The 15,493-nt window shown below is 49.7% G+C and overlaps 7 protein-coding genes across 7 annotated transcripts; 5 read left to right on the forward strand and 2 right to left on the reverse strand.

Moving 5' to 3' along the window:
• Nucleotides 1–1,036: 1,036 nt before the first annotated feature.
• On the forward strand, nucleotides 1,037–4,138 carry N7516_009569 (ribonuclease Z; the record flags this gene model as incomplete). The annotated part of the gene is made up of 1 exon (XM_057222288.1): nucleotides 1,037–4,138. The coding sequence occupies one exon, from the start codon at nucleotides 1,037–1,039 to the stop codon at nucleotides 4,136–4,138; it is 3,102 nt and encodes a 1,033-aa protein (XP_057069509.1).
• A 429-nt stretch (nucleotides 4,139–4,567) lies between these two features.
• N7516_009570 (putative acid phosphatase) lies at nucleotides 4,568–6,494 on the forward strand (the record flags this gene model as incomplete). The annotated part of the gene is made up of 8 exons (XM_057222289.1): nucleotides 4,568–4,657; nucleotides 4,708–4,720; nucleotides 4,774–4,808; nucleotides 4,883–4,898; nucleotides 4,960–5,125; nucleotides 5,187–5,309; nucleotides 5,356–5,522; nucleotides 5,581–6,494. The coding sequence occupies 8 exons, from the start codon at nucleotides 4,568–4,570 to the stop codon at nucleotides 6,492–6,494; spliced, it is 1,524 nt and encodes a 507-aa protein (XP_057069510.1).
• Nucleotides 6,495–6,624: 130 nt separating this feature from the next.
• On the reverse strand, nucleotides 6,625–7,611 carry N7516_009571 (putative short chain dehydrogenase/reductase; the record flags this gene model as incomplete). Its single annotated transcript, XM_057222290.1, has 1 exon — nucleotides 6,625–7,611. One exon carries the CDS (start codon nucleotides 7,609–7,611, stop codon nucleotides 6,625–6,627), a length of 987 nt encoding a protein of 328 aa, XP_057069511.1.
• An 840-nt stretch (nucleotides 7,612–8,451) lies between these two features.
• N7516_009572 (uncharacterized protein) lies at nucleotides 8,452–10,409 on the forward strand (the record flags this gene model as incomplete). Its single annotated transcript, XM_057222291.1, has 5 exons — nucleotides 8,452–8,559; nucleotides 8,624–8,712; nucleotides 8,771–9,064; nucleotides 9,128–9,577; nucleotides 9,626–10,409. The coding sequence occupies 5 exons, from the start codon at nucleotides 8,452–8,454 to the stop codon at nucleotides 10,407–10,409; spliced, it is 1,725 nt and encodes a 574-aa protein (XP_057069512.1).
• Nucleotides 10,410–11,845: 1,436 nt separating this feature from the next.
• On the forward strand, nucleotides 11,846–13,129 carry N7516_009573 (GTR/RAG family Ras-related GTP-binding protein; the record flags this gene model as incomplete). The annotated part of the gene is made up of 4 exons (XM_057222292.1): nucleotides 11,846–12,046; nucleotides 12,105–12,166; nucleotides 12,224–12,907; nucleotides 12,961–13,129. Coding segments are annotated over 4 exons (1,116 nt in total), but the record flags the coding sequence as incomplete, so codon positions are not given.
• Nucleotides 13,130–13,439: 310 nt separating this feature from the next.
• N7516_009574 (putative heme/steroid binding domain protein) lies at nucleotides 13,440–14,280 on the forward strand (the record flags this gene model as incomplete). Its single annotated transcript, XM_057222293.1, has 2 exons — nucleotides 13,440–13,697; nucleotides 13,783–14,280. The coding sequence occupies 2 exons, from the start codon at nucleotides 13,440–13,442 to the stop codon at nucleotides 14,278–14,280; spliced, it is 756 nt and encodes a 251-aa protein (XP_057069514.1).
• A 298-nt stretch (nucleotides 14,281–14,578) lies between these two features.
• On the reverse strand, nucleotides 14,579–15,138 carry N7516_009575 (40S ribosomal protein eS25; the record flags this gene model as incomplete). Its single annotated transcript, XM_057222294.1, has 4 exons — nucleotides 14,579–14,601; nucleotides 14,662–14,871; nucleotides 15,015–15,069; nucleotides 15,136–15,138. The coding sequence occupies 4 exons, from the start codon at nucleotides 15,136–15,138 to the stop codon at nucleotides 14,579–14,581; spliced, it is 291 nt and encodes a 96-aa protein (XP_057069515.1).
• Between the last annotated feature and the right edge of the window lie 355 nt (nucleotides 15,139–15,493).

Genomic DNA, 15,493 nt, shown 5'->3' on the forward strand with positions numbered 1-15,493 from the left:
GCCTTGTGACTATACACAAACCTGCCGTATTTTGCGAATCATGGGGGGGTGTTTCTTTTTTCTTTTGTTTTTTCCAAATGTCCCGGGGAGTTTCAAGGCGCCTGTCTCTTACTATATCGTGTATCTCCCACGAAGGACCTTCTGGAATTTTGGAGCTTTAGTGGCGTATCTGAAGGATCCGTGGAGTAAAAGCCCAACCCTTGATATTTATGGCCAAATGATTGTCTTATTTTACTGCATAGCCTGTACCCTGGATGTAGTTTAGCCAAATAGAATGCTTGCTAATTTATCAAAAGGATGCTATAGTAATGCACTGCATTTCCTCGTGTACATCCATCATGCGTTGAGTATGAGCAAAACATATAAATTTGTTGAACTTCAGTGACTTTGGGGAATTTATTTGAATAGTCCAGACATATATGAAATGAACATTTGCATTTTAAAGACACCATAGCTATCTATTGTGGTATTTATTCGAAAAAGAATCACTCCATGGCGGTCCAAAATGGATTTTCTGCCGCAAAAATCAACTGTGATATTTTTTTCTTCTATTAACGTGGGAGATCCACCAATTTCCTACTCCTTGACATTACTACACTTGGGGGCCTTTTATGATCTGTTTACCCTTTAATAACCCCTCCTTCTAGACAAGTTGGCTTCCTCTTGCGTGCGCGGTGCCTTGTCAACCGCAACCACTCGCGCAGTCGCCTGGAGCGCGTTCCCTCGAATCTTGATTTCGCCATTCACCCTACGATCGTATCGCAGCGCTATAAACCGTGACTCACAAAACCCCGTTGACTCAAAACTGAGTAGGAGATTCAAGTATCCTAAATCATTGTCGAAACTAGCAGACCAAAAGAAATCCCAAGAGAAACAACCCTTGCCACTTCGAATCAGACAACCTACAATCAAACCAAACGCATACTTTCTTCCGCTCTCGAGCAAACGACGGCCCAATAGCGACGACTACTTGATTTGTGAACCATCCATACTCAAACTCCCTTCACGGCCTGTACCTGTAGTAGGAGCTGCCCCAATGAAATTCTTCTACCAGGTCATCTCGACCCCAACGGCCGATACCCCCGGCACGTCCGTTTGCCTCAACTTCCCAGACAAGCGATACCTTTTTGGTCAGCTATCGGAAGGCACACAGCGCGCATGCACAGAGCGCGGGGTTAAGCTTTCTCTTCTCACCGATGTCTTTGTCACTGGACGGACGGAATGGGCCAACACGGGCGGGTTGATTGGGATTGTTTTGACCCTTGCTGATACGGTGTCAACCTCTATGGCAGCCGTCGAGGAGGAAAATCAGAAGAAGGCTGCCCGCAGGGCGCAAAGGGAGACCGAAGAAGGCAAACAGCCCAAGCCCCGTGAACCCAAGGAGCAGGAAGGCGAGGGGATATCGCAGAGAGGTAACTTGACGATTCACGGTCCTGCGAACCTTACACATACACTAGCTACGGCTCGGCGGTTTGTTTTCCGGAAGGGCATGCCGGTGTATTTGAATGAATATGGCTCGGAGACACTGGCCAAGCAAATGTCTATCGGTGCCAAGGATCCCTTTGAGAAGCCCTCATGGTCAGACTCTAACATCAAAGTCTGGGCCTTACCTCTCAGACCTCACTCATCGGCTCATTCTCAATTTACGCAGCCGCGGTCACAGAGTCCACGAAAGCGGAGCTTGGATGAGTTCCAGGAATCTGAACAGCCCGAAGATCATATGGACCAGCGTACCAAGAACCTGCTCGTGACGCAGTCCATTGTGCAGGACATGTTCAACTCAACATGGAAGATGGACGCCCTCCATGAAACCCCATTGGCCCAAGTCAAGATGCCGGCCGCTATATTCATTCGCAACCCGGAAACCAAAGACCTTGAGCAATACAAGGGTCCGGTGCCAGGCGGCCCAGAGGCGCTTCCAGATATCAAGGTGCTTGTTCGAAAGCCCTGGCCCGGTGCGACCGTCGAGAGTCTCCCGGCCACTTCTCCCTCAAGGGAGGCAGTCTGCTATATCGTGCGGAACCATGATATCCGCGGAAAGTTTGACCCGAAGAAGGCGCAAGAATTGAAAGTCGAGAAGGGCGCTAAGTACTCAAATTTGACGAAGGGCCAGAGCGTTGAGTCTCTGGATGGGAAGACTATTACCCCAGAAATGGTTCTGGGACCGACCCGAGCCGGAAAAGGCACTGCTATCATGGAAGTGCCATCCTCCGAGTATGTTGAGGACTTGGTTAGTCGGGCCGAATGGAAGTCACCAGCTGTAACGACCGAGTTGCAAGCGTTTATCTGGATTCTTGGACCAGGTGTGGCCGAGCATCCTAAATTCCAGGAATTCGTTGTCAGCATGTCCCACTGCAAGCACACTGTGTCGAGCCCAGACCACTGCCCGAACTACCTGGCGTTCACCAGTTCCGCTAGCTCAACTGTTCGACTTGCCCGTCTGAAAGCCGATAGCTATGCGGTTCCTGTTCACGACAATGTGTCCCTCCCCCAACCCGGCACCCCTAACGCCAATTCGGAATCTGCGATAGCTGCTCGCCAGAATTGTCCACTGCAGCCTCTTGAACCTGGATTCATCATCAACATGGAGCCCAATTTCGGGTTCAACAGCGACGAAGTGATGACCCGCTTCAACCCGTCGAATGCATTGGATAACATCCCGCGTTCTGTCCAGAAACGGATGGAAGTCATTCGCAGCCGCGTCGCTAAGCCTATATTTCAGAAAAAGTTGCACGAGCATCGAACACAATGGCCTGGAGCAGATGCAGAGATCATCGCGCTGGGTACTGGTTCCTCTGTTCCATCGAAATACCGAAATGTCTCTGCCACACTGCTGAAGGTGCCTGGGTATGGCTACTACTTGCTTGATTGTGGCGAGAATACCCTTGGTCAACTGAAGCGAGTTTTTGAGCCTGAAGAACTTCGTGAAGTGCTTCGAAACCTGCGAATGATCTGGATCAGTCATTTGCACGCTGATCATCACCTAGGAACGGTCTCTGTGATCAAGGCCTGGCACACGGAGAACTTCCAGAATGGATCTGGCTCTTCTGCTAGACCTGAAGCCAATATGGCCAAGATCCTCCAGGAGAAGCGCCTGGCTGTTGTGTCTGAATATGCGATGATTTCCTGGTTGGAAGAATATTCACAGGTCGAGGACTTCGGATTTGACAAACTGCTTACCCTTTCCGCCCATCCCGAAGTAAATGGGCCTAAAATCACCACCTCGTTCACACACCAGCCATCTAGCCATCGTCGTCATACTGTTACCTTCACGGACGAATCTTCCCCCCTCACTCCTCTTCTCAAGTCTGCCACTGGTCTTGCAGACCTACTCACTTGCCGCGTCAAACACTGCAAGGGTTCGCTCGCTGTGTCCCTTGTCTTCTCAAATGGATTCAAGGTTTCCTACTCTGGCGACTGCAGGCCATCGGACAAATTTGCCATCATTGGACAGAATTCGACCGTGCTCATCCACGAGGCCACCTTCCAACCCGACATGGTCGGATCGGCTAGGGCCAAGCGGCACTCGACCTCCTCCGAGGCAATTGAAGTCGGCCGCCGCATGCAAGCGCGCGCTGTCCTGCTCACACATTTCAGCCAGCGCTACCAGAAGGTAGCCTTTGTAGACAATCGGAACCCACGCAAATTGGAATTCAACGGGGACGCAGCTGCAAAGGAGCCCGCAGATGCGGATATTCCATTCGATGACCCTCAAGATGAATCAGCGGGCCCCGCTGATGTCCTACTGTCCGACGACATCACGACGACATCTCGACAAAGGCTCGGCGTTTATACTGGCCCCGTCGCGGGAGCGATGGACTACATGCGTATCAAGGTCGGGGACTTCGCCCTTGCGCAAGCATATGCACCAGCATTGGAGAAGCTCATCGAGCTCTTGGAGCGAGCGGCGAACGAGGAAACCGAGCGCCTGAAACAGACGCGTCAGCAAGAGGAGAATGCTCGCAAGGCAAAGAATAATAAGAAGTGGGCTAAGCAAATGGCTACTGCTACGGCTGCGGCAGTTGCGGCAGCAGCAGTTGAGACTAGCGATGTCCAGACGGCGCCCAGTCGATCTATCTGGAGTGCCAGTGAAAGCGAGGAGGGATGGGAGACGAGTGACTACGAGGAGTGTTCCTAATTGTATATATTATACCATGTCAAATATGCATAGCTTGGAAGAGCTTTTCCCTTCTCAGAGCATACTAGTCTGAGGTCGGTACCCTTTGGCGAACATGCCGAGGTGCGGGAGACCATATATCTCCCATTCTACTTGGAGGTTGCTAGTTTTTCCTAGCTTTTCCCCGTGTTATTTTAGATGTTGATGAGTATAAAGAGAACAAATCCCCGCTCCTACTGCACCTACTGCACCTAGTCTATTTAAATAGTAAATAGTATAACTAGTAGTATAGAAAGTAAGTAATTCAATGTCGACACAACCGGCTTATCGGCTTTACCCCAACAAATCCACTCCCCTCACCGCCCCCGTTGGGGACCGTTTGTTCCCCTTGACTCAATTCCATTTTTATAGATTCCTAGATATCTCTGGATATCTCTCAATTGATTCGAGATGACCACTCTTATTCCCCGTGATCCCTATACACAGGATGAGCTCGCTCGACTGTACCCGGCAGCTCTGAAGCTGCAACTCGTGCAAGTGGTATGCGTTCTAGTCCCCACACCAAGATGCAATATAGCTAACCACTACAGTTCCTTCGTCATGGTGAGAGATTGATTTACAATCCTACCCCTGAGAGCATTTCTAATTGTTCCTAGGTGAACGTACACCCGTATCATCGCGATTCACAAATGTATGCTGCAATTGACAACCCCCCATTCGTTTTAAAACCCGCTCTCCGACGGTTTCCGCTAACACCTCCCAAAGACAGGCCTAAGTCCATGTAGGCTAATCTTCTGATATCGATATCGGCCGATAATATGCTAACATTTTCCCTTGGCAAGACTGGCCGTATTGTGGCGTCGCAAGACGTATGGTGCAGATGGCATCGAGCAGCAAAGACCTCTCGGAATGGAACGGGTTCCAATGGCGCCGGAAAATGGAGTCATTCGGGAGTAATGACCAGTCGGTGATCGCAACAGCACCGGGAGGACCAGTCGAGGCGATGTGGTAAGTTGCCGTGGAGCTCTGATAGGCACGTGGAACAGGAGCTAAATCATGTCATTTGAAGCTTGCATGGCGAGCTCACAGATAAGGGTCGTGAGACGACGTATGCGCTCGGACAACGACTGCGCCATCTATACGTTGACCAGCTCGGGTTCATGCCCCAAATCAAGAGCGATTCTGAGGATATGTATCTCCGCGCTACATCGATCCCCCGCGCTCTGGAGTCGCTCCAGGAAGCCTTTTTGGGGCATGTACCCGGCTAGCGCGCGCACGCTTGACTTCCCACCGCCGGTGATTGTGGCCCGCCAGGTTAATGAAGAGACACTATTCCCCAACGAGGGGAATTGTAGACGATTCCGACAGCTGTCGCGGCTTTTTGCCGACCGCGCCGCTGCACGATGTATGGGCTTATCAGTGGGACATGCAGATAAGGGTTACGGCTAATGATTTCAATGCAGGGAACGACTCTGAACAAATGGCATATTTGAACAGCCTCTGGTCAAAGCATATGCCCGAAGAATCCCCCAAGGTTGCCGTCGATGCCCATCCTCGTCTTTCTGGAATCATGGACACCATCAACGCAACCGATGCCCATGGCCCAGGCACTAAGCTCCCATCCGAGTTCTATGACAAGAAGGGTCGTGCTGTCTTGGACCGTATTGCGGTCGAGGAGTGGTTTGCTGGCTACGGTGAGAGCAGCGAGTATCGTAAGCTGGGCATTGGTGCTCTCATGGGTGACGTGGTTGACCGCATGGTCAGCACCGCGGTGGAGGGTGGTTGGCGCAGTGAGACTGCTGCGTCGGGGTCAGGAAACCCAGAGACCGGCAAAGCTATCAAGTTTGCTATGAGCGGCTGCCACGACACCACTTTGGCAGCGATCCTGTCCAGTGTTGGTGGATTCCAGAACCAGTCCTGGCCTCCATTTACTTCCTCTATTGCAGTTGAGCTCTTCTCCCAAGCGCCCCGCTCCGGTTCCGACGCTGGCGTCATGCTCGAGGAGTTCTCCAACCCACCCGTCGCATCCAAGAAGCCTAGCGTCCTCTCCCAGCTGTTCGGTAAGTCCACACCGAAGCAACCCACCACCTCCGATACTGCACGCGCACCTCTCGAATCCCTCCCCGAAGGCGCTCGCGAGTCTCTCCAGAAGCACTATGTCCGTATTCGCTACAATGACCAACCGGTCCTTATCCCCGGTTGTGCTGCTAAGCCTGAGAACCACCTGCCTGGCGATGAGACATTCTGCACCTTGGATGCCTTCAAGGAGATTGTCGATAAGTTTACGCCCAAGGATTGGCAACTCGAGTGCACAGCGAACCTTGGCGCAGGGCCCCACGGCCCAGACGATCGTGAGAAGGCCCCGGCTGGGTTCTAGACATTCTATAGACTGTAATTCTGTCATTTCTAATTGCAAATATCTTTTTTTCCCCTGTATCATCATATCATGTGAATTGTGTTTATTATGAGTGAGTAGAGAGCTAGAAACAGATAAATCAGTAGCCATTTCAGCTGCTCTTCGCCTTGGCGTCTAGATCTGCTCTGATTGCCTTCAGCTTCATCGAAGAAATCTTCATCAACATCCAGCGCGGTAAATACTCAAACGACAAGCCCTGCAACCAATGCCAGAAATAGGCCCATACAATCTCCTGCCCACAGCCAACGCGATCCAAACCAGCAGCAGCCAGCGCTCTCGCCTCAGGAATAAACAAGTTACTTTTGACATCGTACCCAGGGGTTCTGACTTCCGCAACCCGCAGCCCTATAACCTCAACCTTCTTCCCTTCAGCAGCAAACTCCGCACGTAGCGACTTCGTAAAAGAATCAACAAATCCCTTGGTCGAGCTATAAATACTGATATACGGCAATCCAAACGCCGCAAGAGAAGAAACATTCATCACGAGACCAGGCGCATTCTCTTCCAGCTGTGCGGCGAGGACACGCGTAATCTGAATGGCAAAGGTCGCATTCCGCGAGACCGTCGCCTGCACATCCTCGAAGGTATACTCTTTGAGGAGCGTGGAAGGTCTGGTCTCACCACCAACATTATTAACAAGAACCGTCAACCTGCCAGTATCGGCCTGGGAATCCGACCCAGCAGTGTTCTTACAGCGACGAATAATATCGCGGACCTCGACATCGACGTCATCAATATCGGCCGTCAAATCCTGGGCATCGCGCACAAGGACAGCGACACAGACATCAGGGAACAGCGTCTGTAATTCGTGACGACGACGGTCGAGTTTCTCTGCGTTTCGGCCGTGTAGGATAACATTGAACCCGCGGGCGCAGAGCTCCTGACCGAAGCCGAAACCTATTCCGTCTGTTGCGCCGGTGACGAGGGCCCAGTTTGTTTTTGTGGAGTTGTAGCGTTGGAGGGTACTTGGGAGGAGGTAGGTTGTTGCTTGACGAGTTAGGGAGAAGACTGTTTTTCCCAGGGTGAAGAGGCCGAGGTAGGCTAGGGGTTTGGTGTATGTTCCTAGGAGGTCGGTCATTTTGGGTAGTTGGTTTTTGTTGTATTTGGATGTTTAATGTGAGAATTCTTATTTCTGTTTTCTGTAGTCTTTGGTGCTCTTTATAGGTTCGAGGTTAATGCTGTATCATTCTTCGATCGGTGATTTGGGCAGGTTATCGGCCCGCCCTTTGAGCCGAACGCCGATTGAAATTGGAGTCGGTTGGAGGTCATGTCGGAGGTTATATATCTGTGTGAATGAATTAATATCAAAGTCTTGTTGGGTAGAAGAATTGTAATTGAAGATTCAACTTGTTTATGTTATTTCAAGTGGAGGATCTCGAGATCGAAGTATGCCACTCATCCAATCCCAGTTCTATATCCCAGGTCTAACCCATACATGCACTTCTAGTCTACAAATGAACAGCCAGGAAATCAAGAAACTAACCAAAGCCCAATCACAGTTCCTCTAATACCGATTTTCAAAACCAATGTCGTCAATTGAGGACCGTGAAAGTCAACAGCGCCAGCCAGGTACCTTGCGGACGATTCACGCCGGCCACTTACAACACAGCAATTATCATCGCCAATACAAATCATACACTTCATTGGACAAGCTATGGCTCCACTGGTATACTATCAACCTTGGAGGACCTGTATTGACATTTGTACTACATCAGAAATGCAACCGACAGCGTTAGAGCGTTATAGGAGTGAGGAACTTGGAGACGGTGGCCTGGGAAAGAAGATGTTATATAATGTGATGCTGTAGAACTCCTAGAGGCTTAGCCTATATTCTTTCTCTTTCTTCTTTCTCTTTCTTCTTCCTCTTTCTTCTTTCTTGCTTTGTATAACCAACCCCAAAAAGTTACCCACCTTCATTATGGTCATCGATTCCGGAAGAGACTCGGTCTCTTACAATGTCCCGGCTCCCATGGAGGAAACACCGAAGACACGGCAGATGCCTGTCACCCTGCTTTCAGGCTTTCTGGTATGAACAACAGCCATTGTATTAACTTTGAATCATGTCCAGGGATCCTGACACCCATGTATAGGGAAGCGGCAAGACAACACTCCTCAAACACATCCTCAAGTCCCCTGACCATGGGTTACGGATTGCTGTCATCGTCAACGATATGAGCCAGTGAGTTCCACATTGAATGGAGAACATAGGATGTAAGCTAATTGCTTCGTTCCATTAGGCTGAACATCGACGCTACCCTCATCCAAAACCACAAAGTCTCCCAGACAACTGAGAAGCTCATTCGGCTTCAGAACGGATGCATCTGCTGCACTCTTCGTGGAGACTTGCTGGCTGAACTGGCGGCTTTGACTAAACGAAATGAAGTTGACTATGTCATCATTGAATCCACTGGTATCAGCGAGCCTATGCAAGTGGCCGAGACTTTCACGGCTGAGTTTAGTTCGGCCATGTTGGAGGCTGACGATCAGATTGCCAACGATGATGTCGATGCAAGGAAGATCCTGGACGAAATGTATTGTCTCTCCACCATACACATCTTCTCTTATGCTGGACTTGCTGACGTATCTTGACATAGTGTGGAACTAGGTGGCTTGCACACAATGGCTCGGTTAGACACTACTGTCACCGTCATCGATGCCTTCAACTTGCTTTCCAGCTTCGACACAGCAGAGTTCCTCTCTGACCGCTATGGGAAAGAAGAGATCATCCCTGAGGATGAGCGCACAATATCTGATCTCATGGTGGATCAGATTGAGTTCGCCGATGTGTTGGTTCTCAACAAGGTCGAGACAGTTGATCAAGCAACACGCGATAAGCTCATGCATCTACTGAAGCTATTGAACCCAGTCGCAAAGATCCTCGAGTCAAGTTACTCTCAAATAGATGTCCGGGAAATCATCAACACAAACAAATTTGATTTTATCCGTGCTGCTTCTGGGCCTGGATGGTTGCAGAGTCTACACGAAATGACGGTACAGACGACCGGCAACGGTGACCGGATGGCCCCGAAGCCAGAGACCTTGGAGTAAGCTTGTCGGTTCTTTATTTATGAATAATTTACTAACCGATATAGGTACGGTATCAACAACTTCGTCTACACTGCCCGTCGACCCTTCCATTCGCGCCGCCTCTTCGCTCTTCTCCACGACAAGTTCATTATCCTCCAGAACAATGAAATGGAAGAAGAAGAAGGCGATGAGGAAGATGACGAAGACGAGGAGAACGAAGATGCAATGGACACAGAGTCTGACTCCGAGTCAGTAGAAGACTTTGAACAGCCTGACCCGGCGGTCATTCTGAACAACAAACGTACCAACCCGGCCTTTGGTCCAGTTCTCCGCTCCAAGGGCTTCTTCTGGCTCACAACCAGGCCTTGGCAATTCGGCGAATGGAGTCAAGCAGGCGGTATGCTGACTCTTGGATGCGGTGGACCTTGGTTTGCTGAAGTCCCCGAAGCGGAATGGCCAGAAGATGACGATGTGCGGAAATCCATCCAGGATGATTTCCAAGGTCCCTGGGGTGATCGTCGCCAGGAACTAGTGTTTATTGGAGAAGGCATTGACACTGTTAAGATCAGTGCTTTGTTGGATGAGTGCCTTCTAGATGATAAGGATATGAAGAAGTGGGAGAAAGTGATGAAGAACAAGAAAATGAGCAGAGACGAGAAGTCCGATAAGTTAGCGAAGATGTGGGAAGATGGTTGGGAAGAGTGGCCTGCACTTGAGGCTGATGAAGAGGAAGAAGAAGAGGAGGAAGAGAAACAGGAGCAGGGGAAGCATCGAATCAGCGATTATCTGGGCCATCAGCATGGGTCTAAACATGCTCATGGACATAGCCGCCGGATGGTTGCTGCATGAACTTGTCGAGGTTAATGATAAAAAAAAGTTATTTTTTGATTCAATTCCAACAATGTGTTTTAAAGATCAACCCTTAATTCTGGAGTAATCCATTGAGCCATCTTTTGTGACCCTGGCCAAGCATCATAAATGGAGTTAAGAGGTTAAGAGGTTGATAGCCCTGAAAGAGGCGGTAATACGGTGGCAGAATATATTAGGCGGTCTGTGACAGATTAGAGCCGATAAGATAGAAGCTCAAAGATAACGGCTCCGCCTTGGTCCTGCTCTTCTCCCCCATCCTCTCCTCCTTGACCACAAATTCTATAAGAAAAACTCCTTCAAATCAAAGAAATCTTTACATATTTTGAACGAACCCTTTTAGATTACTTGCCGCGCTATCGTGCGCGTTACATATCCGGCCCGATCACGCTTCGTCTCGCTTCCCAAGCTCCAAGCTACTCCAACCCCCGCACTCGGACAGCACAACGGTTACTCAACGGTCGCCCCAACCCACCCTCCTCCGCCGTGAATTGAATTTCCCAATCCTGAGACAATGATACAGGTCTGACTGCAGACATCCGAATCTGTACCACCATCCCAGGCAAAATCTGGGAACCTTGCGGCTTCCGTCCTAGGCGAGATTAGCACATGCAGATGTCAACAGTCGCTCTTTGCCGTTAAATTGAGCTCGACCAGTTCTTTACCATTCTTCTTCGTGATAACCGAGGAATTCTGACCTTGCATTGGCCTGATTATCCCTGTCTAATACAAAATAAATTGCGTAGTAAGTACACTCTATTCATTCTTAATGCATATCCCAGAGTCTAACATCCTATATCTAGATGTCTGCCCGTTCAATGGAGGTAAGAAACTCTTCCCCCACCCAAACACATATCCTCGAACCTTCCTCCCTATATTGTATATTGCCTCGAACCACGGCTGGGTCATTTGGCGAAGCTCGGTTAGTTACTGCGTTTCGCCGCATCCATGCACGGGCCATTGTGAGACAGCTGCTTGGTTCCGGACCCCTTTTGCTATCTCCTAGGGGATGAAGAAGCACCACAGACCTTTCTAGGCATCCAAATGGGGCCCGGAATAGGCAAGGAACATGGAATTCCAATTTGGTTCTGTCACGGCTGCTCTCACAGTGGGCCGTCGCAAGATAATGCCATCTACGGGTCTCCGTCTTCAGCCTCGGGCCTTTCCTTGTTAAGGGATGGTAGCCTTGTTGGGCTCGCTGACTGCCCAATGCCTTATTTATCCCAAACATGTGATGTGATGCGTTGATTTATTTCACCCTGCCCCCTCGCTCATGAATGTTCCTTCCATCGTCCTTCCATCGTGATAACAATCCCAAAATGCATGCCCCTTTGTTTGATTAAATGTCCGACTTACCGGTAGTCTGCGTGAGCCGGCCTCATGGTCCTTTTATAGGACGTGAGTTTAATTTTTGGAAGCGACGGCCTGAAATTCCATTCCATAAGACTGAAGCCGAGCTAAGCCTTCTGGATAATTTACAGGGAAACAGCCAAGTGACTGCGCCAACTCAGGCCAAATCGGCCTCAGTGCCTAACACCAAAGGCCCTGACGTTAAACCTCGTCTTCTTCTAATGGGACTTCGCCGGCAAGCTTTCTCTACCCTCTCTCACACAACGGAGGTATTAACTATGTACTAGGAGCGGTAAGTCATCCATTGCTAGCGTGGTATTCCATAAGATGCCGCCAAACGAGACACTCTTCTTGGAGTCCACGACCCGGATCCAGAAGGACTCGATCCAGTAAGTTCCAAAGAAAGGACATGCCCCATGCACTTTTCGCTGACCTGGAGTCTGCAGCTCTTTTATGGATTTCCAAGTCTGGGATTTCCCGGGTCAACTCGAATACTTTGAGTCCGCCTTCGACCTCGAGGATATATTCGGCAGTCTGGGCGCCCTGGTTTGGGTGATCGACGCACAGGATGACTACCTGGACTCAGTAGCGCGGCTCAACCGCACCATATTGACTGTCCAGCAGTTCTATCCCGGAATCAACATTGAAGTCTTCATCCACAAGGTCGATGGACTGTCAGACGAGTACCGCACCGACACATTCCAGGACATTGTGCAGCGCATCTCCGACGAGCTCAGTGACGCTGGATATGAGAATGCGCCCGTGCACTACTATCTGACGTCCATCTACGATTACTCTGTCTTTGAAGCCTTCAGCAAAGTGATTCAGAAGTTGATCCCCAACTTATCTACACTCGAGAACCTCATCAACACGCTCGCCAACAACTGTGGGTTTGAAAAGACATACCTCTTCGACGTTCTGAGTAAAATTTATATCGCTTCCGACACCCGACCTGTGGACATGGCTTGCTATGAGATGTGCTCTGATTATATCGATGTGATTGTCGACATCTCCGAGTTGTATTCTTGGGATCACCCAGTTCGCAAGCGGTTGGGTGACCAGATTCAAGAAGCTGAAAGCCATGTGGTGTTGCATGATCAGACCATGATCCATTTGATGGAGATGAACAAGTATGTCTCAACGAGTGGTTTCATTATGTAACTATACTGACCTTATTCTACAGGTACCTCTGTCTAGTGTCGGTAATTCGCAACCCCGAAGCCAAGGACAAGCGAGGCCTGATTGACATGAACTGTCGTACCTTCCAAGACGCCCTGAACGAAGTTTTCTCGCGTAGCTGGGAAGAAGGGTCCACGGCCCAAGAAGGGGAATCTGCAACTGCGAGCAAATGATGGAAATTAAATGGAGGCAAATTTGACGTTAGAACTAAAAAGCTGGGTGTATTTTCTTGGCTACGTTATGAATCCAAGCCTCTTGTATCTTTAGCGACGAATGCAGCTTGGAGAAATAGTAGAAATTGGATTGATATTGCACATCAAATTTCATTGTAAATGTGAAGTTGTGGATAGTCCACTCCGGGGCTGGACTTTGGGTTTTGTCAGCCAAGTCCTCCACCTGAGCACCTGTGCAACTCCAATAACAACAATCCAAATGGTCATCGTATGATCTTACAACTCCTCAATCGACACACATCCAGGAGAAATGTCAGAACTCCGCCAGCGACCAACGGCCACGTCAAAATCCAGCAATGGGCCAGACAAAGAACCAAATTCCAAACCGCACTCCAGCAACGATGAAACCGACCAAGAGCGTGGCATAAGCGTGTTGGACATAATCCGCGTGATTGTGACCCTACTGATTGCTTGCGGTGGTCTCTCCTATTACATGACTTCCTCCGAGTCCGTCCTGTGGGGTTACAGACCGTGGTATACACGATGGCCGGTGGTGAAGCAGTGGGTGGTATGCAAGTCCCGGTCCTTTGGAGGTTATTTTAAAAAAAGACATGTCACAATACAAGCTAACACATATATTTCAAAAAATAAAGCAAGGCCCTGTTACCCTGACACCAAGCCAATTATCCCTCTACAACGGTACAGACACCAATCTCCCCCTCTACGTCGCCGTGAACGGGACCGTCTTCGACGTCTCGGCAAACCGCATGATCTACGGACCGGGCGGGAGTTACAACTTCTTCGCGGGGCGGGACGCAACACGGGCTTTTGTCACAGGTTGTTTTAAGGAGGATCTTACGAACGACATGCGCGGTGTCGAGGTTATGTTCCTTCCTGTTGAGGATATTAAGGAAGAGGCTGTGACGTCTGCGGAGAAGAAAATCCGTCACGAGAAGGAGTTACGGGCTGCCAGAGCGCGGGTTGAGGCGACTGTGAAGAGATGGAGTGGATTCTTTGCGAATCACGCCAAGTATTTTGAGGCTGGAAGGGTTGTGGTTGAGGATGGAGGTGTTGAAGGGGAGCCGTGGCCGCTTTGTGAGAGTGCGCAGAAACAGCGACCGAAGAGGAGTGCGATGGTGGAAAAGTCGTAGGACTACTTTTTGAGTGAAATTTTTTTTTTGTTGCTGTGTTGGTGTGGATAGTGTAGCAGGTAGATGGCGAGAGGAAGTCTACGGAATATGACGCATGTCCTTTTTCATGAAGTTTTGTAGATTTTTTGATTCAGTTCGCACTACCTGACGTAGGCCAAGAGTGCGAATGTTCCACACTCTTCAAGAGTCAAGACGTTAATCCACTATGCATCATGCCCAGCCGGGCTTCCCATGGTAAATGATATCATTCGTAGCAAGGAAAAGAAAACCGCGAGATAAAAGACGAGAGACGAGATGTTTACTCGGCGGTGACGGCACGGGCTATTGAGAGAGGTAATCAGTATTGCAAATTCGAGATGGAGATGCTGAAGAGGAACGCACTGTAGATGCTCAGGCTGGAGTGACCGACGACCTTCTTGATCTGGCCGTTAGCCTCAAGGTCGTTGAGAGCCTGGCGGGCGAGGCTGCCGTTGATCTTGAGACGATCGACAAGGGTGGCGACAGTGATCAGACGGTAGGACTGGACATCCTTCTGAAGCTTGTCGTTGGTGGCCTTGTCGAGAACGACAGCGTGCTGGGCCTTGTCCTTGACTGTAGGGCGAAAGACATGTCAGTAAGATGTTGCTTCTCGGTGTGTTGATTTCATATTCCCAGCTCGTCCAACGATTTCTTTCGTGTCTTGTGGGAACTCGGCGGAAATCGTCACGATCGCATGGTTGGTGGTGATTGCGTACCCTTGCCCTTGGACCACTTCTTCTTTTGCTTCTTGCCTCCGGTTGCTGCGGGCGCCTGTTCGTCACATTTCGATTAGTCTTGGTGTCTTTGGGTTGTATATTGGGATGCTGGGGAACTCACCATTTTGTCGGATGAGGTGGATGTTCAAAGGAAGAGGGCGACGTCCAGAAGCCGCTCAAGTGCGAAAAGGCAGTGGGGCGTGACTGAGGTGAGCCCTAAGCCCTTGATCGGTTAGTCTAGATGGTGTCATTGGCTGATGTATTTAATTACATAATATTGCTGACATCATTTCCAGATATTCTCTGCCTGAGGTGTCTATTATATTTACGACAAACCGTACATCATTTCGAGGTGCTACTGGGGAATAGAAGAGGTGATCTGTGAAGAAAGGAAAGAACCCAATCTCCGTTTTTCTATAATTTTCAAACAACCGCCCTCCTTTCTCCTCCAACATCAATCATGATACTTGACAACTTCA

The sequence above is a fragment of the Penicillium verrucosum genome (assembly GCF_028828655.1).
Source record: "Penicillium verrucosum strain IBT 35672 chromosome Unknown utg000004l_segment0_segment0, whole genome shotgun sequence".
NCBI lineage: Eukaryota > Fungi > Ascomycota > Eurotiomycetes > Eurotiales > Aspergillaceae > Penicillium > Penicillium verrucosum.